General features: G+C 58.2%; 3 protein-coding genes across 6 annotated transcripts in view; 1 reads left to right on the top strand and 2 right to left on the bottom strand.

The window, feature by feature from the left end:
* The first annotated feature begins 3744 nt into the window (after positions 1-3744).
* KAT5 (K(lysine) acetyltransferase 5) lies at positions 3745-10593 on the top strand. Of its 4 annotated transcripts, XM_004682620.2 has the most exons (14): positions 3802-4022; positions 4122-4188; positions 4502-4570; positions 4662-4798; positions 5078-5233; positions 5322-5396; positions 5500-5574; positions 5862-6110; positions 6185-6274; positions 7789-7929; positions 8013-8106; positions 9607-9766; positions 9892-9973; positions 10057-10593. In XM_004682620.2, the coding sequence occupies exons 1-14, from the start codon at positions 4011-4013 to the stop codon at positions 10189-10191; spliced, it is 1542 nt and encodes a 513-aa protein (XP_004682677.1). In that variant the 5' UTR covers positions 3802-4010; the 3' UTR covers positions 10192-10593. The 4 variants fall into 4 exon arrangements, with proteins under 4 accessions (XP_004682676.1, XP_004682678.1, XP_004682677.1 ...); XM_004682619.1 differs by having other exon boundaries at positions 3745-4188; XM_004682622.2 differs by lacking the exon at positions 5078-5233 and having other exon boundaries at positions 3806-4022.
* Positions 10594-10667: 74 nt separating this feature from the next.
* Positions 10668-11814, bottom strand: RNASEH2C (ribonuclease H2, subunit C). Its single transcript, XM_004682618.2, has 4 exons — positions 11595-11814; positions 11223-11401; positions 11029-11148; positions 10668-10789 (listed from the first exon to the last, which is right to left on the bottom strand). The coding sequence occupies exons 1-4, from the start codon at positions 11764-11766 to the stop codon at positions 10763-10765; spliced, it is 498 nt and encodes a 165-aa protein (XP_004682675.1). The 5' UTR covers positions 11767-11814; the 3' UTR covers positions 10668-10762.
* Positions 11815-22239: 10425 nt separating this feature from the next.
* The window catches only part of AP5B1 (adaptor-related protein complex 5, beta 1 subunit), a gene marked incomplete at its 5' end in the record, with an annotated part of 2165 nt that continues 1742 nt past the window's right edge, over positions 22240-22662 (bottom strand). Inside the window, one exon of the mRNA XM_012725136.1 lies at positions 22240-22659. Within this exon, the coding sequence (XP_012580590.1) occupies positions 22348-22659 (312 nt within the window). The remainder of the gene's footprint in view (positions 22660-22662) is intronic.

Genomic DNA, 22662 nt, shown 5'->3' with positions numbered 1-22662 from the left:
TTCACCTCTGCACCACCCACAGCCTCCGCGGAGCAACACGCACTCCCAGAAACAGGGGCCGAGGAGGCGCTCTGACCTCAGGACACCTCAGCAGGGCCAAAGTCCCATGAGACCACAAGAAAAGCAAGATTTGATGCAAGCCATTTCCGTGAATACCTTTTGGACCTCATGTCCAGAGCCATTCCCGTGTCACAAGCGCCAGCTCAGTGCTGGCAGTCACAGTCCACAGACGAGGAAAGGGAGTTCCGAGCAGTCGGGCCGCGCCCCAACCAGACAGCTATGGGGCAGCTGCCGACATTCTTTCCACAGCATCAGCTTAATTCAATGAGGTTCGAACCGGTTCAAATATTTTGAAGACTGTCACGATTTCCTTCAAGTAAATACATACCAACGTTGAATCAATGCCGGTCCTACGCTACTACTGAAAGCGTAGAATATCAGTTATTACGCGGTGTGGGGTGCAGGACACCTGACAATACGCCCCAGCTGTCAGCCTGGGCTGAGAAACCAAAGCAGGAAAGCACAGTTGAGCCTGGCTGCAGACCAGACGCGGACAGATGGACCGAACTGAGGCCCCAGTCATGACCGGCAGGTGTCGTGGCCGTGAGTTTCCAGCCTGACTGCCGAGACTGTTCAGGCGCAAGGGCTGTCTTTCAGCAAAGGGAATCGGGCAAGCAGACTACCCGCATGTAAAAGAATGAAGTTGGATCCTAAGTCAAAGGAAAAATTAACTCGAAACCAATCAAAGTTCAATCAGAATTTATCAAGAAAAACAGGCCTGGGCCCTCCCTGGTGGCAGAGCGGGTTGAGGGGCACACTGGGGAGCCAGGCGCAGCTGCTTCAGCCCCAGTTCGGTCCCCAGCTAGGGAGGGACCCCCAGGGCTCAGCGACCCCTCCTGTCTCCCCGCTGCGCTACAACCCACTGTGCCACCAGTGTGGGGAGCAGTGGCTTTTAGCTGAATGTCTGTCTACCTGTCAGGCAGTATTCTAGAAGCTGGGAAAGCAGCCCTGGGTAGAACCATGTGACAACCGCTTTCACAGAGCTTACACTCGAGATCCACAACTAACAAGCGAGGGAGCAGGCACTCCGACAGCTGGGGGTAAATCCCACCCTGGGATTTACCGGAGGAGGTGAGGCGGCAGGCGAGAGGCAGGGCGCCCCTGCGCCACCTGGGAGGGTCAGGGGCGCCCTCAGGGGGAAGGTGAGGTCTGAGCCAAGAAGCACATGACGCCAAGAGAGAAAGCACTGCAGAGAGAAGAAATGTGTCCTCTGAGTTCCAGAAGGGCCTGGAGGCCAGCGTGGCTGACACAGCGTTGGGTTGTGGGGCGGGGGATGGGCAGGGAGCGGGCGCAGGGGGGCTGGACTTATACAAGGATGTTCGTCAGTAGGTTGTCACACAGGGCGTCCTGGTCTGAGTTGAAAGGACCCCTTACTACTGTGGCAGAGGCGACTGCAGTCGCTCTGGGTGGAGAAGGCGGCAGCTGGCACCAAAGGCCAAGAGAAGAGATAGGCCCGGAATATCCGCTGATGGGCCGGATGTGAAAGAAGCAGAGAAACCACCTGACGTCACCGCCCACGGGGGCAGGAAACATGGCGGGAGGAGCAGGCTGGAAGGTCAGGATGGCCTGGACACACTCGAGCAAACCAGACGACGAGGCTGAGTGGGCAGGGAGACTGCGGGGAGCAGTCTGCGCTACAGTCATAAATTTGAGTTCTCTCAGCATATGGATGGAAATAACATGCATGAGCTGCTAGGGAACATGAGGGAGGAGAGGTGAGCTACAGGCACAAGATCAGGCCTGAACGCGGGGCTCGTGAGAGGTCACGGACAGGAGGGGAAGAAGCAGAGGAAATAATGGGCAGCCGGGAAGCTGCAGGAAAGCAGGAGGAGGGGCTGGCGTCCTGGAGCCAGGACAAAGGTGCTCCAAGCAAGAGGGTGATGCTCGCTTGTGACTCGTGCCAAGTGCCTCTCGTAAGAGGACTGAAGCCACTGGCTTAACAGTGGTGGTGGGGGTGGGGTTGGCGACTTCCACAAGGGGGCAGGGACTGAACTGCTAGTGAGATGGAGTGGGCTCTGGGTAAACACGCATCTGCGCGCTATGAGCAGCTCAGCTCAGCAGCCTTCCCGTCAGTCCTGTGCTGGTCCCACCCCCGCCACCAGCGCAGCCTTTCTAAATGGCAGACATGTCACTCCCCACACGGCTCCAACACAAATCATGCTGGGACAGAAATATGGACAGTAGGCCCTCCCTGGTGTGCAACAGGTTGGGACACAGCACTGCAAGCTAGTGCAGCACTTCAGTGCCAGTTCAATCCCCCGCCCTGGAGGTGACCCACAGGGTCAGCAGACCTCTTCTGACCCGCCTGGTGTGCCCCTCAGCAGTGTAATTTGTTGAGCTGTCTGTTCTGCTCCCCACTCTGTCTCTGGTGAATCCTCTCACCACCCCTGCATCTCTGGCTTGTCCCCCAGTCATGTATGAAAAAATAAATAAAAATCTTAAAAAAATAAAAAAGGGGACCCTCCCTGGTGGCGCAGCGGGTTGAAGCACAGCACTCAGAAGCTAAAGCTACTTCCGCATGAGTTCGCTCCCCCCCGGCCAAGGAGGTGAGCACATGGTGCGGCAGACCTCTCCTGACCCGCCCGCTGCTCTCCTCAGCAGTGTACCTCATTGATCTGCCTGTTCTGTACCCCACTCTGTCTCTGGTAAAACCTCTCACCCTCCACATCTCTGGCCTGTACTCCAGTTCTGTATGAATAGATAAATCTTTTAAAAAATAATAAAAAAATAAAAAAGGAAATATGGACAGTTATATGGAAAGGATGTTCTATGCATAAATACATCTTTAAACAATTTTTTTCTAGTAAAAAATCCAAGTTCTGGGTAATAACCCCCAACCCATCATTTTCCTATGTAGTTAAAGGAGTGGTAGAAAGTTTCTCAAGCGCCCGCAGCTGCTCGAGGACCTCAGTCCTCCACAGCCAAAGGGACAGTTGGGTAAGACCGCTCTAACATCTTCCCCAGGCTTGTACATCTTTATATATTTGCCTACACATCTTTAACCTAAATTTTCTTAAACTTTTAAAAAGACTTATTTATGCTTACAGAACTGGGGTGCAGGCGGGGGAGGGGGGGAGGTGGTGAGAGGATTCCCCAGAGACAGAGCGGGGAAGCAGAACAGGCAGAATGACGAAGCACACTGCTGAGGGGAGCAGCGGGCGGTCAGGAGAGGTCTGCAGCGCCCTGTGGGTCACCGCAGGGGCAGGCGGGGATCGAACTCATGCGGAAGCGGCTTTAGCTGTTCTTTAACTCCCTGCGCCACCGGGGAGGGCCCTAACCTAAACTTTTTGCGGCTTCTACAGCTTCAACAGACGACATAACTTCACAGTGTTTATGACCTGTGTCCCTCTTGCATCCAACTGCTAAGAACACACGCTCCACCAGGTTCTCCCTCCACTGTGGAGTAGACTCCACAGTGCCTGCCATGTGACGGCAGGGAGTAAGTATTTACTGACGGCACGAATATTTCTGTATTGATTTTAACATCAGAAACCCAAAATAGAAGACAACACAGAACTCTGAGTCCCACCCCAAGGAGCCAAGTCCCTCCAGGAGCAGCGTGCATTTCCGCAGCCCCAGGACCGCCCCGCGCCGAGCACGCGCCGCTGCCCGCCACTAGGGGCCGCCGCCGAACCAAACAAACATCATCCCGGTGACCCGCGCCGCGGCCACGTGATCGGCGTCGCACCCAGTGGGCGTCACGTGACGGACTCAATTTTCCTCCAATCGTCATGCATGTTGTGGAGCGCCCACTCAAGACCCGGCCCGAGGCTTACAACGCTCCACTCGCTCGCCACCCAAACGTGCCGGATCCCCGCTTTCAGCTGAGCAGTGGCGTCTCTCAAGGGACCACTTTTACCCGGGTTTCAGGAGGCCAGGGCCTGTAGAGCCCTCAGTCCCGGAAGTGACGTCTCCCAGAGGGGCCGGAAGCGGCAGTAGAGGGAGGGAAGATGGCGGAGGTGGTGAGTCCGGTGCCCGGGGCGGGGCGGAGGGAGCCAGGGGAGGTGGGAAGAGCCCGAGGCCCCCCAGTAGCCGACCCTGGCGCCGCGCTGTCTCCCCAGGGGGAGATAATCGAGGGTTGCCGCCTGCCAGTGCTGCGGCGGAATCAGGACAACGAAGATGAGTGGCGTGAGTGACGTCGGGGGGCGGGGCTAAAGATCCGGAGGGCGAGAGGCGGGCGGGAGTCAACCGAACCCCCAGAAGGGGTGGGGCCTCGTTGCCCGTGGCGGGCGGGGCGCAGATATTCTCCGAAGGGGCGTGGCTCTGAGATGTTCCGCGATGGATTGGGCGGGGTCTGGAGAGGGGGCGGCACTTGGTGACTAGGGGCTTAGGGGGTAACTCCAAGTGCTGGGGCTTAGGAATCCGGTGTAGGTTAGGTCGTGGGAAGGTGGATCCTTACGGCCTGACCCGTCTAAGGCCTCCGCGTGTGCTGCTCCCACAGCCCTGGCCGAGATCCTGAGCGTGAAGGACATCAGTGGCCGGAAGCTTTTCTACGTCCATTATATTGACTGTGAGTTCTGGGTCAGGGTGAGGTGGGGTTGCAGGGAAGGATTGGGGGGCAGCCTCTGGCAGCCCTTCCTGAGCCATTCCCACTACTGCAGTCAACAAACGCCTGGATGAATGGGTGACCCACGAGCGGCTGGACCTAAAGAAGATCCAGTTCCCCAAGAAAGAGGCCAAGACTCCCACCAAGAACGGACTTCCTGGCTCGCGCCCCGGCTCTCCAGAGAGAGAGGTGGTGAGTAGGTCCCCTGCTTCACCTTCTCTCCTGCCTCCTCCTCCTCTCATCTCTCGGCCTCAGGACTCCTGGATGGGCAGGAGGCAGCACCCTCCCACTCTGGCTTCTGCTCCCAGAGGCAGCCAAATTGCAGATGGAGCTCCCAGACCCACCGGCTATCTCTGTCCTTGAAAGGGCAGAGGGTGGGGTCTGATCACTACACACTGAGGGGCTCCTACTCCCCTCCCCACCCCACAAACACCCCCGCCCCAGTGGAAGACCCTGGACCTATCTCTACAGCCGGCCTCCGCTCAGGCCAGCGGGAAGACTTTGCCAATCCCGGTCCAGATCACACTCCGCTTCAACCTGCCCAAGGAGCGGGAGGCCATTCCCGGTGGCGAGCCCGACCAGCCGCTCTCCTCCAGCTCCTGCCTGCAGCCCAACCACCGCTCAACGGTACCCTCAGCAATTCAGGGACCTTGCTTTCCTCTTAGGTCCCACCTTCTCTACCTTCTGACCCACCTTTCTTGGTTTCTCTCTACAGAAACGGAAGGTGGAGGTGGTGTCACCAGCAACTCCAGTGCCCAGCGAGACAGCCCCAGCTTCCGTTTTTCCACAGGTGAGTTCCCAAAACCCTCCCCGCCCCCCGGCCCCTCTCCTCCCTCCTGGCAGCCCCTCAGGCCCCTCACGGTGCTGCTCTCTTCCTGCCATCTCACCTACAGAATGGGTCAGCCCGCAGGGCAGTGGCAGCTCAGCCTGGACGGAAGCGAAAGTCAAACTGCTTGGGCACTGATGAGGTAGGTCTGGGGAGAAGGAAAATGGATGAAGAGGGGGGGCGCAGGCAGGGTGGAAGGGCTGGCAGCCAGCGATGGGCCTGGTGGGACGAGCCGGGCAGCGCTGGCTCGGGTCAGTTACTGGGTGATCTTCCACCTGCTGTGAAACTGCCCACGCCTGTTTCTCTGGAGAGTGGGGATTGTCATGCCTCACCCGCGGCCCTTAAACTTGAAGAGGCCCAAGGGCTGTGGGAGCCGAAGGTGTCCCCCACCCGCCGTCTCGTAACTAGTGCCTCTCCCGGCCCTGGCAGGATTCCCAGGACAGCTCAGACGGGATACCATCGGCTCCACGCATGACCGGCAGCCTGGTATCTGACCGGAGCCACGACGACATCGTCACCCGCATGAAGAACATTGAATGCATCGAGCTGGGCCGGCACCGCCTCAAGCCGTGGTACTTTTCCCCATACCCCCAGGAGCTCACCACGCTGCCCGTCCTCTACCTCTGCGAGTTCTGCCTCAAGTACGGTCGGAGCCTCAAGTGTCTGCAGCGTCACTTGGTACGCTGGGCCCAGGACCCCGCCCTTTTAGCACTGCCCCCTCGCCCCACCTCTGATCTTCCTCTCTTCTTCAGACCAAGTGTGACCTGCGGCACCCGCCAGGCAATGAGATCTACCGCAAGGGCACCATCTCCTTCTTTGAGATCGACGGGCGTAAGAACAAGGTCGGGCGGAGTCCTGGGCACTGGGCGAAGGGCAGGGCAGTCCGATGAGCGGCTTCTTCCGCTCAGAAAAACACTAAAACACTCCCCAGTCAGGCCAACAGCACGTTCGTTGAGTCCCTGTGGCAGTGGAGAGGCAGGAGGGACAGAGAGCAGTAACGCGACAGCACCTGCTCCGAGCGCGCAGCCCACCGGGACGGGCGGTGCTGGCGCTGCCTGGGGCTGCTGGCTGGCGACAGCTGGGAGAAGGGGTCAGGACCCAGAGGAGGCCGGCCGAGGGGCGTGTGGGCCTTGAGTAGAGCATGGCGGAGGGAAGCCCGAGCAGTGGGGCTTCAACGGGAAGGAACTCGTGTGCAAAGCTCAGCTGGGCGGAATGAAGGCAGCTGAGGTGGGGGCACAAGAAGTGGGCTCAAAACTGCCCAAGTCTGTGGCTGTGCAGCCAGCAAGTGGTGACTCGGAGAGACTGGCGTGAGCCCCTCCACCTGGCAGGACGGGGGCAGGCAGGCGCTAGCTCGGCGCCGAGGGGAGCTGTTGCTCTAGCGACCGTTGTGTCTGCTTGAGTGTGGATCTGGCATCCGGTGCCCCAGCCGGCACATGGTGAGATGCCAGGCTAATCGTTCTGTTGAGGAACGTCTAAGGCCTGATTTGTTCAGTTCCAGAATTCTTTACCTTCATTCTAGAATGGCTGGTATTCTTTCTTTTTAAAAAAAAAAATTTATTTATGCATACAAGGACTAGAGTACAGGCCAGAGGTGGGGCGGGGAGTGGGGTCATGAGATTCACCAGACAGAGCGGGGAGCAGCGGGTGGGTCAGGAGGTCTGCTGTGCCCTGTGGTCGCTCCTGGGATTGAACTTGCACTGCAGTGGCTGCAGAGCTTCAAGTGCTATGCTTTAGCCCACGGCACCAGAAGGGAGGACTCCCCTTTTAAAAAAAGATTTTAAAAACTTATTCATGCCTACAAGAATTGGGGTGCAGGCCAGAGATCCCAGCGGGTGGGGGAGGGTGAGAGGATGCCCCAGAGACAGAGTGGGGAGCAGAACAGGTGGATCGACTGAAACACGGCCGAGGGGAGCAGCGGGCAGGGCAGGAGAGGGCTGCTGCGCCCTGTCCCTGGCTGGGGGTTGAACTCCGGCCGCAACAGCCGCCATAACTTGATAGTGCTGTGCCTTAACCCGTGGCTAGCAGGGAGGCCTGGCCGCCTGCTTCTAGGCGTGGCTGGAGGGTGTTTTGACACGCACCCTGCTGGGCCTGTCACGGGCGCCGAGCTGCGCTCAGCCTCTGTCAAGTCTGTCTCCTGGGGATGCAGCTCAATTTGTGAACTGTTAAGAGGGCGGTGGGCCCCCCAGCATTGGTGGAAATGTAGGGAGCAGGGCCACAGTGTGGTGCCAGGGCCCCTCCTCACTGCAGAGTGGCCCTGCCTGGGCAGCAGGGACAGCCTGACCAGGAGGGGTGCCCCCAGCCCAGTGGCCACACTCGGGGCGGGGCCCCAGAGCGGTGACAGGCCTTTCCCTTGCAGAGTTACTCCCAGAACCTGTGTCTTCTGGCCAAGTGCTTCCTCGACCACAAGACTCTCTACTACGACACGGATCCCTTCCTCTTCTACGTCATGACAGAGTACGACTGCAAGGGCTTCCATATTGTGGGCTACTTCTCCAAGGTGTGTGCTCCTGGGGCCAGGCGGGGCTGGGGCTAGGCCTGCCCTGAGCGGCTCTTTACCTTACACCCACCACCCTCTTGTAGGAAAAGGAGTCCACGGAAGACTACAACGTGGCCTGCATCCTGACCTTGCCCCCCTACCAGCGCCGGGGCTATGGCAAGCTACTGATCGAGTTCAGTGAGTACCTGTGTGCCCAGGGCTGGGGTGGGTGCTGGCAGGCTCAGGCCTGGTGCCAGTGTGTCCACTGGGGCCTCTGACAGAGGGGCCAGGCAGCTGTCACCAAGGGGCAGACCAGAAATGAAAGGGGCTCTCCCCGATTCTTTTATCTTCAGGGTGACTGTCCTGCACTCCTCAGCCCCACCCCACTTCTGAGCTGAGGTTTTGAGCACCACGTAACTGCTCCCTAATCTAACTCCTCCAGGCCTGGCCAGGGGCATGATCCCAGTGAGTCAGGGTGGGTCATCTGTCTGGTCATGTCAGACGAGCTCCTGGGCAAGGACCAGTGGTCCCGAGCCCTACAGACATATGTAGGCTGCAAGGCGGATCTGCACCCGCACACAGGCAGGCCAGTCTCGGGGCCCCTCATCACACATGGACTCCTCGTGCTCCCCAGCTAGTGCCCTGTGCTTCCCAGCCTAACCCTCAATTCTGTCAAGTCTCCGCTCACTGAGCAGGAGCCAGGAAGGAGCCTCAGCTGTTTGGGGATGACAGAGGCTGGACGTCACGGTCCATTGGCGGAGGCTGTCCTCAGGACGCCGCGAGCCCGGCAGAGCTGGCCGAGGCTAAGCCCAAGGAAGCCCTGGTGCTCAGACCGCGGGGAGATGCCATGCGGGTGGGGAGCCTCGGCGTGCTCCTCCTGTGCCACAGGGGCGGCCAGCGCTCACCGCCCCCTTGGCCGCACTGGGGCGGGGCAGGAGCCCTGCACCTGAGGAGGGGTGTGCAGCACTGGCCTGCACGGTGTCCTGGCACGCCGAGGAGCAGGCGTGTCCCTTCCTCCCGCCAGAGCACCAGCCCGTCTCTCATCACAAGAGACTGGACAAGAGTCAGACTGGCTGACAGAGATGTACTGAGGGCCAGAAAGCCCACTGGGCTGTGATCCAATATTGAGACTGACCATGACTGAGGAAAAGCTTCTAGAAGCAGTGGACGCCCCAGGCCTTGGCAGGGAAGGATGAATGCCCAAGAGATATGAACCTGCTGGGGCCATGCAGGGCATGAGGGCCTCATCTGCCAGTGCCCAGTGGGCAGGGAAGGAGCCACAGGAGCCCCCAATTCCTGCACCACCCAGCTAGGCCTCACAGCTGACTCCTGGGGTCACACTAGGGGGGCTGAGCTGAGTGTGAGTGACCGGACCCAGACTGGGTCTGTCCACTGCCCTCCCATGTGCCCAGGCAGCGTCAGTCTGCGATGACCAGGGACACTTGGTGGCACCTTTCCAGAAACCGTTTTCTCCACGTGCCCCTCCCCTCCCGTAAGCTTTGCTGGTCCTGAGGGCCTCCTTGCTGGTAGCACCCGCCAGCGCCCTCACACCTCCTCCAGTGACGGGAACGTGCAGGGCAGCTTCAGAGCACCAAGTGCAGAGCAGACGCGCGGGGGTCACCAAGCTGTCCCCGCAGCTGAGGGGTGCTGGCTGCAGGAATTGACTGTTCGCCTGCCCGCCCTCCCCCATCGCTTTAGGCTATGAACTCTCCAAAGTGGAAGGGAAAACGGGGACCCCTGAGAAGCCCCTCTCGGATCTTGGCCTTCTCTCCTACCGAAGCTACTGGTCCCAGACCATCCTGGAGATCCTGATGGGGCTGAAGTCCGAGAGTGGGGAAAGGCCGCAGATCACCATCAAGTGAGCCTGGCCCGCCTCCCCGGTGCATGGCCTGTCTATCCTGGGCGCTCGCACTCCCCGCTGGGCTCCCGGGGGCCTGGGCAGAGGTCGAGGCTCCCGGGGACCTGATCTTTGCTCTCTCACAGCGAGATCAGTGAAATCACCAGTATCAAGAAGGAGGACGTCATCTCCACGCTACAGTACCTCAACCTCATCAACTACTACAAGGTAGCGGGGCGGGTGGGGGAGACGGTGTGGGGGGTGCGGTGCCCCGCCCAGGCGGGCTGACCTGCCTGGCTGTGTCTGTCCAGGGCCAGTATATCCTCACACTGTCGGAGGACATCGTGGACGGCCACGAACGGGCTATGCTCAAGCGGCTCCTTCGGATCGACTCCAAGTGTCTGCACTTCACACCCAAGGACTGGAGCAAGAGGGGAAAGTGGTGACAGGCACGGCCGAGGCAGCGTCAAGTCAGCGGAACCGGGACCGACAGCCCTTCCCGCCCCCACGGAGCCCCCGCGAGGCACACCAGTACAGATGGGGCTGCGGACAGGCCCCCGCCTAGAGGACAGGCCCGGGCGGGGCTGGCTGGTGCCCAGCGCCCAGGGAGTTCAGGGCTCAGGTCAACTCCAAGGTCAGCTGGCTGCAGGCCCGAGCCTGCTGTGAACCAGAGACTGGAGGGAGCCAGGCAGCTGTGTACAGTGAGGCGGGGGTGGGTGCTCTGCACAGAGGGCTGGTGGCTGTAAAAACGTCTTTTGTAAAGGAGTTGGGGGGGGCTGGGAACTGGCTGCAATACTCTGGCCTGTCGTAAGCCCCGCTGCCCCAGCAATAAACTCTTTCTAGAGGCCTGTCGTGAGGGCGCTTGTGGGAGAAAGGGCAGTGGGGCTTGGGGGCTCCGGGGTGCCCACAGACTCACAAGTACCGAAGAGCTTGTTTATTGGAGTGAATCAGGGCTCCAAAATGAACAGTTGGTTTATTGGGGTGAAGGGGTCGGCGCTCTCAATTTCAGGCCCTGGGTCAGTCTTCAGGCACCTGTGCGTGAATCTGCAACCGGAGTCACACCTCTGCTATAGGCTAGCTGAGAGGGGGGGCTGGGCAGGCGCATACTGGGGTGGGGCCCCCCCTGCAAGGGCAGGGCCGGCCACTGCGGGGGTACCCCGCCATCTGTACCCAGTCACACCGTGGTCGGCCTGACGCCCGAGTGCAGGCTGGGCAAGACTGAGCAGCCCTGAAGTCAGGAGTGGGGGCGGGTGGGGTCTGAGGAGCGACGGGGGTGCACTCACCGCGGCAGCGAGGCTGGGCCAGGTCAGGGCCCCGCGCATTTTGGCGTCCGGGCCGGGGACGGTCTCCAGGCCCCACAGGGTGAAGCCGCTGAAACTGGCCGTGGCTCCCATAAAGCGGTCCTGGGGACGGCGCCGGGGTCAGCGTCGGGGGCCCCGCTCGCCCGCCCCCCTGCCCGCTCTGCCCCTTGACTCACGAAGTCCCGCTCCAGCGCCTCCGGGGGCTCCGCCGGCTCCTGCTCGGCACTCCCCGACAAGTAAGGCTCCCCCGGCGCCACCGCCCCCTCCTCCTCCATCACCACGTAGCCGACGAGGCCAGGCGGCACCCTCACTTCCTCGCCCCGGAGGCTGCGGCCGCGAAACGACGCTTCGAGTCCTGGCGGAGGCGGGCGCGGTGCCTCAGTGCGCGCGGGAGGCCAGGCGACCCCGCGGGGCAAGCCCGGGCCGACCCGCCCGCCACCTCCGTCTGGACCACGGTTCCCAGGAGCCCTCGTGGCGCTGCTCGCCCGGCAGAGCGCGGCGCCGGCGCGGGGGCTGCCGGGAGCCGTAGTCCGGCCGCCCGCGCTCACCGTGAGCGCCCTGCCGGATGGCCGGGGTGAAGTAGCACCCCACCGGGGCGGGCCGGCTAACTGGGATCTCGCAGGGCAGGAGGTGCAACGTGCCGGGCGCGGCGTCGCGCAGCGTGTCGGGGCGTAAGTGGACACGCTGCTTCTCTACCGCCCTCTCGTCGCTGCTGTCCATCCTCAGCGTTTCCGCGTCTCGCTGGCTGAGGCCAAAGCTGGCGCGTAAAGCGCGCGGAGCCTCTCGGGAGGGCGGAAGAGCGAGCGCATAGCCCCCCGGGAAATGTAGTCCCGCCCTGAGGCGCCGCTGCAAGCCCCGCCTCGCCGTGTTCACATTGCTCTTACTCTTGGGGTACAACGGTACATTCTGACAGTAGGAAATGAAAACTATCCGGGAAGTTCGCTTTTTATATTGACTGGTGTGAAGGTTTCTTACTTTTAGCTTATTGGAGATCTACCTTCCTCAAAAGCTCTGATGACCTTTTATCCGGGTTTGCGGTTTGCCTTGCAAACCGTGTATAAGTAATTTTTACTAGAGATATTTTTTTTATTCTTATCGCAGTGAGATTTTTCAGTCCTTCCCCACCCTCCTTTGTTTTCCCAATATCCTCGGTTCGTTTTTTCTAATGTATTTGTTCACATACCCAACTTAGATATTTTTTTGTCAAGTTTTCTTATTTACAAAAACAAACATACACAACTAGAAAATAAGGTTAGAGGGCCTTCCCTGGTGGCACAACGGGACAAACGCAGCACTGCGAGGCTAGCCGCAGCCACTTCAACAGGAGTTCGATCCCGCCAGGGAGTGACCCACTTGGTCCGACAGACCTCTCCTGTCTCCCGGTTGCTCCCTCAGAAGTGGACTTCCTCCATCTGCCTGTTCTGCTCTGTGCTGTCACCTGTGAATCCTCTCCGGTAAATCCCCTGCACCTCTGGCCTATACCCCAGTTCTGTATGCATAAATAAATCTTTAAGAAAGAAAAGAAGGTTAGAAGTAAATATTGCATTTAATTTAATGATTTGAGAAAGAGAAAAGACTTCCCAAGGACATTGAGGAGCTGGCTTTGGGGGTCCTGTCGGTCATGAGCCATTTCACAAGGCACCAACATCAGAGCTTACCCTGTCTGGTTGAGGGAACAAGGCGAAGGCAGGAGCACTCAGGGATACAGCATTGTATCAGGAATACACAACACAGCATTATCCAAATCACAAAATTCACAAGACAGCCCTTATCCTGGGAGATAAAAATGAAGATCACTTCTTCACAAGAACCTCCTTCCCGGCTCCCCTCTGTTAAATCTGTTAAGATACTCCAGCCTAGGAGTGCTCCCGCTTGCTCACCGCAGTCCACAGAAAAGCCACCAGTCCTTCACTACAACGCTCTCTATCTTGTTCAGAAAGCTTAAAATGAAAGAAAACGTTCTAATTCCTTCTGTGAAGCAAGGGTAACGTTAAGACCTAAACCTCACAAGAAAAGAAGGGTAGATGGAGGGGGGAGGGCGGAAGGAAGACTGCTGAGCAAGATGAGGACTTGATTCTGCCACGTCTGCCACATTTTCCAACACACATGTCCCAAGTTTGCCCTCAGGTCAGCTGCATGTTCTGCCAATGAAAAGGTGCCGTTAGACTGGCGGCCCTGCCTCAGCTCTGTTGCCCGAGTATGGATCTGTAAGTCAGCATTCTAGGTCATGCTCCACTAATTTCAGAAATAAAACCAGTGAGCCCCAGTAAATAACGGTGTGTTTCTCGCTCGTGGCGCAGTTTCAGCGGCCGCAGACACTGGCTGGTTCCGTGGGTCACTCCAGGATCCACCACAGGCAACAGCACGTACTTGGGATGTGGCGTGCTCGTGACGGGGAGACACTGAGCCAAAGCCGGGATCCTCACAGCTTCTGTTTGAGTGAGGTGTGCTTCACTCGGGTCCGCTGGCCAAGGCAGTCACGTGGCCGATCACTAAGTCAGTGGGTGGGAGGAAGGTCAACAGGAGACAGCGTCCTCCTTAGGGATTCCTCTGGTGAGGGCGGGAATCTTCTGACAGGGAGGGAGGAATGGGTGAGACTGAGGGATCAGCATGCTCGGCTCTCTCCTGCTTCTCCACGCTCCTCCTTTCTGCTGAACTCCCCCGAGTTTTATTTCTGAAATGCTACTCTAGATGACAACGAGACCTGCCCTCCTTTTCTGTGGTGCAGCCTCTATTAAGAAAATACTAGCAAGCATTCAAGGAACCTCATCACTGTGCCTCTAATACTTTGCGGTCTGTGCGGCGCCTCTGTGGCTGTGTGCAGACTGCGGGGCCCTGGGCTTCACCATCCAGCAGACGTGTTTACTCTCAAGGGTGGGCTTGGGCTGGGACGGCATCCAGAGGACCCCAATGTTGTGAGGCCTTTGTGCACTCTGCGTAAAAGTTTCTCTCCCGTGGAAAAGGAGCTCCTGATTTTTTCGGTTGCAGGTGCAGATCACATGCCTAACCACAGGCATGGAGTCCCCAGCCACCCCTCGGCACAGGGGGTGTCACCCCCATCCTCCTGCCACGAGGTCAGGCGTGCTAACACCAACCCCATTGGGGAACCAGCGCTCTACATGACAGTGTGGCGGTCGACGGGAACATGGGAAGAGCGGGATCAGAACTGGGCCGAGGTTGGCGCACTGGCTCCCTGGGGTGGACTGAGGAGGGCTCACATCTGTGGAGTCACTTTAAAGTGCAGCTGGAGGCCCTCCCTGGTGGCACAACAGGTTAAAGCGCAGCTCAGTGAAGCTGGCTGCAGCCAAGAGTGGGTTCGATCCCCGGCCAGGGGGCTGACCCACCTGGGCGGCAGACCTCTCACGACCTGCCCACCGCTCCCCTCAGCAGTGGACCTCGTAGGTCCCCCTCTCTGCCCCTGGTGAGTCCTCTCACCGCTCCTGCACCTCTGGCCCAGGACCCCCATCCAGTTCTGTATGCATAAGTAAGTAAACCTTTTTTAAAAATGAATAAATAAAAAATAAAGCGGAGCTGGGGGCCAAGACACAGAACTGGCATTACCTGTCTCCATCCACTGGGACCAAAAGCGATTGTTTCAAGGAACCACTAAGCCATCTATTACGGGCTTCTAGCCTGAGGACAGACTCAGTCCGTTTCCTTTCCCCCCTTTCCAGAGAATCAGAAACAGTGTGTCCAGCCAAGAATAGTTAAGCCTGTAAACTCCAATGACTCTTTTCTTTAACTACTTACTTCAGGTTCCTCTTTTATTACCATAAAACCCCAACTTCTTTTTTTAAAAAATATTTATTTACTTATGCATACAGAACTGGCAAAAGACATGTGTTTAATTTTTTTTTGGTTGCTGGGTAATATTCCATTGTGTATATGTACCACATCTTTTTGATCCAGTCATCCACTTTTGGGCATTTGGGCTGCTTCCATGTCTTTCCAATTGTGAATAAAGCAGCAATAAACATGGGGGTGCAGGTGTCTTTTTGAATCAGTGTTTTTGTGTCCTTTGGGTAGATACCTAGGAATGGGATTGCTGGGTCATAGGAAAGCTCCATGTCTAGCAGTTTGAGGAACCTCCAAACAGTTTTCCATAGTGGTGGTACCAGTTTGCATTCCCACCAGCAGTGCAGGAGAGTTCCTTTTTCTCCACATCCTCGCCACCATTTGTTGTTGCTAGTTGTTTGAACATGTGCCATTCTCACTGGGATGAGGTGGTATCGCATTGTGGTTTTAATTTGCATCTCCCTTATTACGAGTGATGTTGAACATTTTTTCATATGCTTGTTGGCCATCTGCACTTCCTCTTTGGAGAAGTGTCTTTTAGCTCTTCTGCCCATTTTTTGATGGGGTTGTTTATTTTTTGTTGAGTTTCATCACTTCTTTGTATATCTTTGTGATCAATCCTTTATCGCTAGTTTTGTGTGAGAAATTTTTTTCCCAATCAGTGGGATGTCTGTCTGTCTTTTGTAATGTCTCTTTTGCTGTACAAAAGCCCTTTAACTTGATGTGGTCCCATCTATTTATCCTTGCCTTCACTATCGTTGCATTGGGTGCTCTATCTTCAAAGATGTTGCTGAAGTATAGTCGTGTAGTGTTTTGCCCATTTCTGCGTCCAGGTATTTTATGGTTTCCGTTCTTATGTCTAGGTCTTTAATCCACTTCGAGTTGATGTTTGTGTATGTACTCATGGGTTTTAATCAATCAAAGTGACCAAGTGATGACACAGAGGTAAGTGACATAAAACCAAGTCTAAGAAAGCAGAACAGAGTTCTGAGATGATTCTATCCTGTGGTGCTTTTCCACTTTTGACTGGAATACAAGAGCCTGGGAACAACAGGGGGAAGTAAGAGTGACTGTCTTCTTATATGCAGTAAAAGTCTTGCAATTTTTTAAACTTTTATTTGAATTGATTTTAGACTCAGAACTTGAATGAGTTCCCAAGCACCCTTTACTTAGCTTCTCCTAGTGCTGACATCTTATGTAGCCGGGTGCACTGGCCAAACCAGGGAATCAGCTTGCATAAAATACTATAAATCCGTCTTCAGATAACAGTAGAAATCTGAGGAGAAAAGCCAATCACTGTACAAAAATGAGCAATGTAAGAGAATTTTTAAAAATAGTCGACATTTTCCCATCGTGCCCTTTTTGGGTTCAGGATCCAATCCCGGTCTCGTGTTGCATCTCCAGGCTATGATTCATCGGCTGCTGCTTTTCCAGGGTGACTTCAGATGCGCTGGCCAGCTGTGCTGCTGCAGGGTACGGGCCGCTCTGAGAACTCGTCACCTGCACACCGCGCAGGGCCTGGGGCCTGGCTGGTCCGCCGGGGTCCCAGGCAACCAGTTCGGGCACCAGGAGAACGAGATCCCTCAAGGACAACCCTCAGGGATGCCTGACCTGCAGGCAGGTTCAGCACAGCTCCTTGCGCTTCCAGAAGGCGAGGTGGGCAGCGAGCAGGTGCCCTGCTCCTTGCCTTCCAGCCAGAGACCCCCGGCACCCAGTGCCCACTCCACGCTGTCTCGATGACAAGTTTATCAGTTGTCCTCTGTGTGCTGCAAAGATAAAGCCTCGGCTCTGGGAAGTCACGGGCAGGCTGGTGGCTGCCCGGGCTGGGACAGCTGCCAAGCACCTGTCCTGCCCACGGAGCCCGCCGCCCTGGCCCCTTCCTGGATCCAGCTGTGCCAAGAGCACCCTCTGTACCCCATCCTGTGGTCACAGTGCGGCCCCCAGGGGTCCACCAGTGATGGTGTTGCCCCTAAACCTGCGTGGCTACCACCTGACAGCAGGAAGATCCCGGGCTGGGCGCTGGCCCCCCCCCCCGCTCTCCCCACCCCCACCGGGCTCTGTGTTGGAAATGAGCCAGATGTCAATAGACAAAAAATTAACGTCTTTTTCTTTAAATAGGTGAAGGCAGCCCGTTTGCAGTATCAATACAGCCCACGCTGGGTCTTAGCTCTCCACTGCGGTTGTTACATTTGGGTCTTCAATTTCGAAAATAAATTGCTATTAAGACAGCTTATTTTGTGTTCCAGTGTTTACCTTGGTGGATCTCCTTTACAAACAAACCAGCACCGGCTGCCAAGCCCCGCTGGCTGACGCCTTTGCCGGTACCTTCAGCGCACCCATCACTGCGCAGCTGGCAGAGAATCCGCGGTAATTTGAAGAGGGGGAGTTTACTATCTAGAATCATTGACTGCAGCAGGGGACTGGAGTACAGACGGGCGAGGGGTAAAGAGAAGCACAGGCATGGGGCTGAGATTCCCATTCGCCAGGCGAGTGACTCTTCCACCCACGTTAAAACTCCGGACTTGCGGCCCCTCCCTGGAGGCGCAGGGGTAAAGTCTCAGCACCACGGAGCTCTCTGCAGACACTGTGGCCTGAGTTGGATCCCCGGCCAGGGAGGCGACCACGGCACAGCAGACCCCCCCTGCCTCCCCACAGCTCCCCTCAGCAGTGTGTTTCAGTAGCTCTGCCTATTGTGCTCCCCACTCTGTCTCCGAATCCTCTCACCCGCCCCCCTGGCCCTTACCCCAATCCTTGTATGCATAAGTAAATATTAAAAAAAAAATTCAGACTTGCTTGGACAGGAAGTGCCTGTGGTCCTGGGGCCTGAGAAGTCACTGGGGCCTTGCGCTGATGGGCCCTGCGGGGACACCGTCCCAGGGTGCCAGGGAAGGCTGCCTTGGGGGGGCTTGCACCCCGGGACGTGCTGAGAGTCACGTCCGGGGCCCTCGCAGCAGGCGAGGGGAAGCCCAGTCAGTGCAGGCCCTTCCTTCCACAGCGGCCCCCTGCGCCCTGGCCAACACTGAACAGTGACCAGCCGACAGAGACACCCAGATTCTTCCTCCCTGCAGGCAAGGAAGCGTGAACTTGGAGCCGAGGTGAGTTCACCCGTCTTCTGTCTCCCCCTTCCTGGCTCATGCTTTTGCTCGCGTCGTTCTACCTGGCAGCAGCGCACACTGTCCAGCTCCCTTCCCGCACACCCGCCTCGGTGGTCTGTGCGCGCCCTCGCTCGGCCAGGCGAGCGGCGAGCGGCGCTGCCCCCTAGGGCTCGGGCTCAGCGCCCAGCAGCCGCGCCCCGCCCGCGCGCCCGCCCTGCTCGGTCTCCCAGGCCGCGCTGTCCTGGGTCTCTTGCTGTTGCTATTTGGTCGCTTTGCCTGGACATCCTGAGGGTTTTCTGGGGGGATGTGTTTGAAATCTCGTGGCTTCAGGAGGCCGTGACTGCAAGCTGGCCGTTCTGGGGATACGCAAGGTGCCCGCGACCGTGTGGGTGAGGCGCGTGTCCACAGCCGGCCAGCACCGGCCACTGCTTCCCAGGGCTCTGGCTGGCCTGTGTTTGCCCTCCGTCACCGAACCCTGCCTTCTGTGAGGACGTACGACCGAAGGCCGAAGACGGAGGTAGGCGGCCGACGCCCTCGTCGCGTGGTTCTGTGCGATGGGACTCACGCTGAGGGGCGTCCCGCGGGGGCGGGGCGCGGGGGGGGGCGCGGGCGGGTCTCTGTGCCGCTGTCGCTCCCCGTCTCTTCTGCGTCGCTGCGTTTTCAGTCTTGACTGTTTTTCTGTCTTCAATGCACCTTATTAAATTTTTATTTCAGTTTATTCGTTGGGGGGCATCTTGTGATTTTATTTTTATTTCTAGATCACTTTATTCCATTTCTTTGCTGAATTCAATCCACTTTTTCATTTCTTTCTGGGTTTTGTTCATTAAAAAACGTCTCATCTGGGCCCTCCCTGGTGGCGCAGCGGGTTAAAGCACAGCACTCAGAAGCTGAAGCCACTTCTGCATGAGTTCGGTCCCCGCCTGCCCGGAGGAGATCCACATGGCGCGGCAGACCTCTCCTGACTGCCCGCTGCTCCCCTCAGCAGTGTACTTCCTCGCCTGTTCTGCTCCCCACTCTGTCTCTGGTGAATCCTATCGCCGCCCCTGCACCTCTGGCCTGTACCCCAGTTCTGTATGAATAAATAAATCTTAAAAAAAAAGTCTCATCCAAGGTGGTTTCCAAATGCTTCTTTCAAGCACACTCAAGTCTATTCAGTTTCCTCATACAGTTTTTTTGGGCTTCATGGCTCACACTTTGGGGGTTTGTGTGACTTTTCCTTGGTTGACATGTGATATAATTTTCTGATATTTTGCAGCGACTCTGCGAGGACCTGTCCATCTTTTGCTCATTTGTGTGGCGCTGGGTGTTTTACAAGCCCTCGCTCAGCTCTGCTGTCAACACAGCATGTCCAGACACCGGCGAAGCTCATTGTTCTGACCGGGGATGCTGATTGTGCTCTCATCTTGCAGAACCATGAAATTTCTCCACTACTTCTGCTTGCACACCCAAACGCCAAAAGGAACTTTTCCCTCCACTCTGCCTTTTCGCTCCCCCAGAATCCATGTGACTCAAAGACCGCCCCCTTCAAATCGCAGGTGCTTTCAAAGGCCTCTGTCACCCCAACTCTGACCTACCCCCACACGGCCGAACGGATCCAGACTTCGGGTAATTTAGTCTTTCTCATGGGACTTTACATCCTTTGTGAGGCCCCACGATTACTTCTGCAGTGGCCCTCTACCCGGCCCCCACCCCCATTTATCTCAGCCAGTCTTTACTTGCCTCAGAGCTGGGACAGAAAGGGAGGTGGCTGTCGTTTGCATTTTCTTACCGTCCCCAGCTCTGGGCTCTGCTGACGGGGAGTCCCTCCCATGAGAGGGGACGCTCCCACAGCCTTGGTCTGTGGCTTTGAATCTCAGACAGACATCTCGTCACTCTGTCTGTCCTCCCGGGAACCATCAGCTCTGAAGGGGGAGCTGGGTCCTGGCTATCCGAGGAGACAGCGGCTGCCAGCACCTGGGGGCTGCCGGGTCCAGCGAGAATATCCAGAAAAGGCAGAATTCCCGAGGTCTCCGACCCTGCCGGACGCCTCTGGCGGGGTGAGGCTCCCAGGGGCAACAGGAACACAGAATGGTAGTGGAAGAAATGAGCCTTGAACCCTGGAGTTGAGAGATAACCCACCTCCTCTTACACAGGGCAAAACTGATGCCTGGTGACATCTGAATCCTAGAGAAACACCTAAGATTTCTAACACGAGCATGTCCGATGCAATGCTCGGGACACTTACACCGGGCAGTTGCTACCTGTCTGATGCTCAGGCTAGAGTGGCCCCCCACGCCGGGTCGTCTGCGCTAAAGCCAAGTCCTAACTATGGCCCTGCGACTCACCGCCGGTAAACGCGGACGAGCCCTGGGCCTCTCCTCTCACCTCACCTCACGTGGTGACCGATGACGGATTCACAGTCCAGCTTACCGAGGCCAGACCACGACTCCTGCTCGGCACTCCCGCGCCCACACACCCTTGCGAGTGGCCAGGGCGGGGACAGGCCAGGCTGAGACCTGGCGATGACGTGCTTAGCCCAAGAGCCGAAACTTCATGTTTCATCAGCCAGAACCAGGGGCATGGCCAGGCCCAGCCCCTGGGAGGGGGAGAAGCAGCCGTGTCTGGGGGGACCTGGGCGTCCTGCCTGGGGAGAAGCTGTGGGGGGCCGGCGACGTGGACACAGTGCTATTCTGACCTTCAGCGTGTGACACTGAGTGAAGGGGTCGGCAGTGGCGGGGGTCCTGGCGCAGGGTGGCTGCCCAGGGTCCCCCCTGCTCCCAGCACAGATGCCCCACCCAGGCGCAGAGACACAAAGCTGAAGATGTTCGTCTCTGACATCGCGTGAGTCAAGAAAGCACTCGCGTGCCCTGCCGTTCAGCCATCTGGGGTGTCCCTTGGGGACATGTAAGGGGACCTGTAAGAATGTCCATGGCAGCTCACTTGCGGTAGGGGCTGGGGGAACTGGAAGCCACCCGGGGGGGGGGGTAGAATGGGGTGGGCACATGGATGGGGAGACAGATGGACAGAGGCTGGCTGGTGCGTCCCTACCTGGGCCAATTATCTTCATCCTAGGCTAAGGATTAATGTCGCCATCTGCATTTGAGGTCAGAGAAAACAGGGACAATTTCCAGACTCCCTTGCCATTAGAGGCTGGTGTGAAAAATAGGTTCCACTAATTAGATGCCCTCAGAGCCTCCCGCAAGGTCAAGGGTGGAGCTTGCTGCCGCGGCAGCCTCTGGCTCCGTGGGTGTCGCGAAGCAGTGGGGCAGCCCCACCCCACATTCCAGGGTACAGACCCAGCTTCCTGGGTGCGTGGCAGGTGGGGCAGGCTGTCCTGGAATGCCGCAGCACAGGGGGTGGGGGGCACCTGAGGCTCACTCTGGAAGTACCTGGCGACCTCCCTCCCCGCTGGAAACAGCTGGAGAAGCAGCTTTCCCAGGACAAAGTGCTCCTGGCGTGCCAAGGTCTTGCCCAGGTCACCCAGCAAGCTACTGCTGGATCTGGGGCCCAGGACAGGCCTCCTCCCTGGCCGGCGGATCAGGAGGGGCCCACAGGAAGCAACGTCGAGGCCTTCCCGGAACATAGGTGCTCGGTCACCCCACCCAGGGCTGCTGCCCGCTGCTCCGAGGGCCTGTGCGGAGCGCTGCCCCAGGATGCCAAAGCCGGGCCGCCCGCAGCTGGCGACTGCAGGGACATCACGCAGCGCCTCTGGCCTGCAGACTTCCTTGCGGGGCCCTGCTGAGCTGTCGCCAGGATGAAGTGGGGTGGCCGGGGCGCCCCTGAGCTGTGCTTCAGCAGAGCTGCTCTCAGTAGACCTGCAAGCCTCAGTATCTCATCTGTTTGGGAAAAGAACTGCGGGGGGGGGGGGAGCTGCTGCTTACTTGGGGGACACTTCTTGTGTCCACAGATCAGGTTTCTTGGGCTGATGTCAGCCCAGACCTGTGCTCCAGATGCCACCAGCAGGCCCTATCCAGGCTGGCGCCACGCTGAGACCCCACTCCCCAGGGAAGGGGCCACTGGGCACCACAGTCCCGTGACCTCGCCGTTGCAAAGAGCAGGCCCACAGGCCAGGGGGTCCGGTCCAGACAGGCCTCAGGCCCAAGCGCTGGTGGCCTTCGCAGGACCAAACCCTTTCTGGTCTGAGGAAGATCTTTGTGTCCTGCAGAATTCTAGCATATCTGGGCAGGAAGGACCTTGGAACCTACAGCCTGTACAGCCTGGGGGTTCCTAGTCTAGCAGCTCTCTGGAGCCTCTGACCACACAACTCCCCCCGCCCCCCACCAGTGTCTCCAACCAGGGACCCAAAGAAAACACAGCGGTGAGGGTTGTTGGTGAATGTGCTTTACAGAAAGGAGCCCCGCCGGTGACCTGGCCCTCTGGGGCAAGACCCTGCACGAGGACAGAGCTGCTCCCACCTGGCCCAGCCTGGGGCTCAGACAGCAGCCGACAGCCCCCGGAGAAAGTCCCCCACCAGGGGCAGTACTGCCCAGTCGTCGGTCCGCAGGGCCACGGGCACGCCACCTGCCTGGGCCCCCTCCAGCTTCAGCAGCAGTCTGGAGTCCGGGGGCAGGCGGATGGCTATGTGGTAGCTAGTGGGGGGCTGGGCTGCCACCACAAAGGGCTCCAGGTGGCGGGACACCAGGGCCTCCAGCCCCAGCGGCCCCAGGGGGCACCACAGCCGACTCTCGGCGCCCTCTGGCAGGCAGGAGTCCCAGAGCTCCTGGAAGAGGCGCGGCCCGGCCCCCTC

This window comes from Condylura cristata, unplaced genomic scaffold, assembly GCF_000260355.1.
Source record: "Condylura cristata isolate star-nosed mole 26May11 unplaced genomic scaffold, ConCri1.0 scaffold00015, whole genome shotgun sequence".
NCBI classification, from domain to species: Eukaryota; Metazoa; Chordata; class Mammalia; order Eulipotyphla; family Talpidae; genus Condylura; species Condylura cristata.
Note: the sequence above shows the minus strand (reverse complement) of the source record. Positions and strands in the feature narration are given on the sequence as shown.

What these genes read in the sequence shown, in the direction of transcription:
- KAT5 (XM_004682619.1), top strand. Translation starts at nt 4,011, where the DNA reads ATGGCGGAGGTGGTGAGTCCGGTGCCCGGGGCGGGGCGGAGGGAGCCA. An exon ending in AGCCCAACCACCGCTCAACG is followed by an intron (nt 5,234 to 5,321) that starts GTACCCTCAGCA and finishes TTCTCTCTACAG; the next exon opens with AAACGGAAGGTGGAGGTGGT. An exon ending in CAGCTTCCGTTTTTCCACAG is followed by an intron (nt 5,397 to 5,499) that starts GTGAGTTCCCAA and finishes TCTCACCTACAG; the next exon opens with AATGGGTCAGCCCGCAGGGC.
- RNASEH2C (XM_004682618.2), bottom strand. Translation starts at nt 11,766, where the DNA reads ATGGACAGCAGCGACGAGAGGGCGGTAGAGAAGCAGCGTGTCCACTTA. An exon ending in CATCCGGCAGGGCGCTCACG is followed by an intron (nt 11,402 to 11,594) that starts GTGAGCGCGGGC and finishes CGCCTCCGCCAG; the next exon opens with GACTCGAAGCGTCGTTTCGC. An exon ending in GGCCCAGCCTCGCTGCCGCG is followed by an intron (nt 10,790 to 11,028) that starts GTGAGTGCACCC and finishes CTCCGGTTGCAG; the next exon opens with ATTCACGCACAGGTGCCTGA.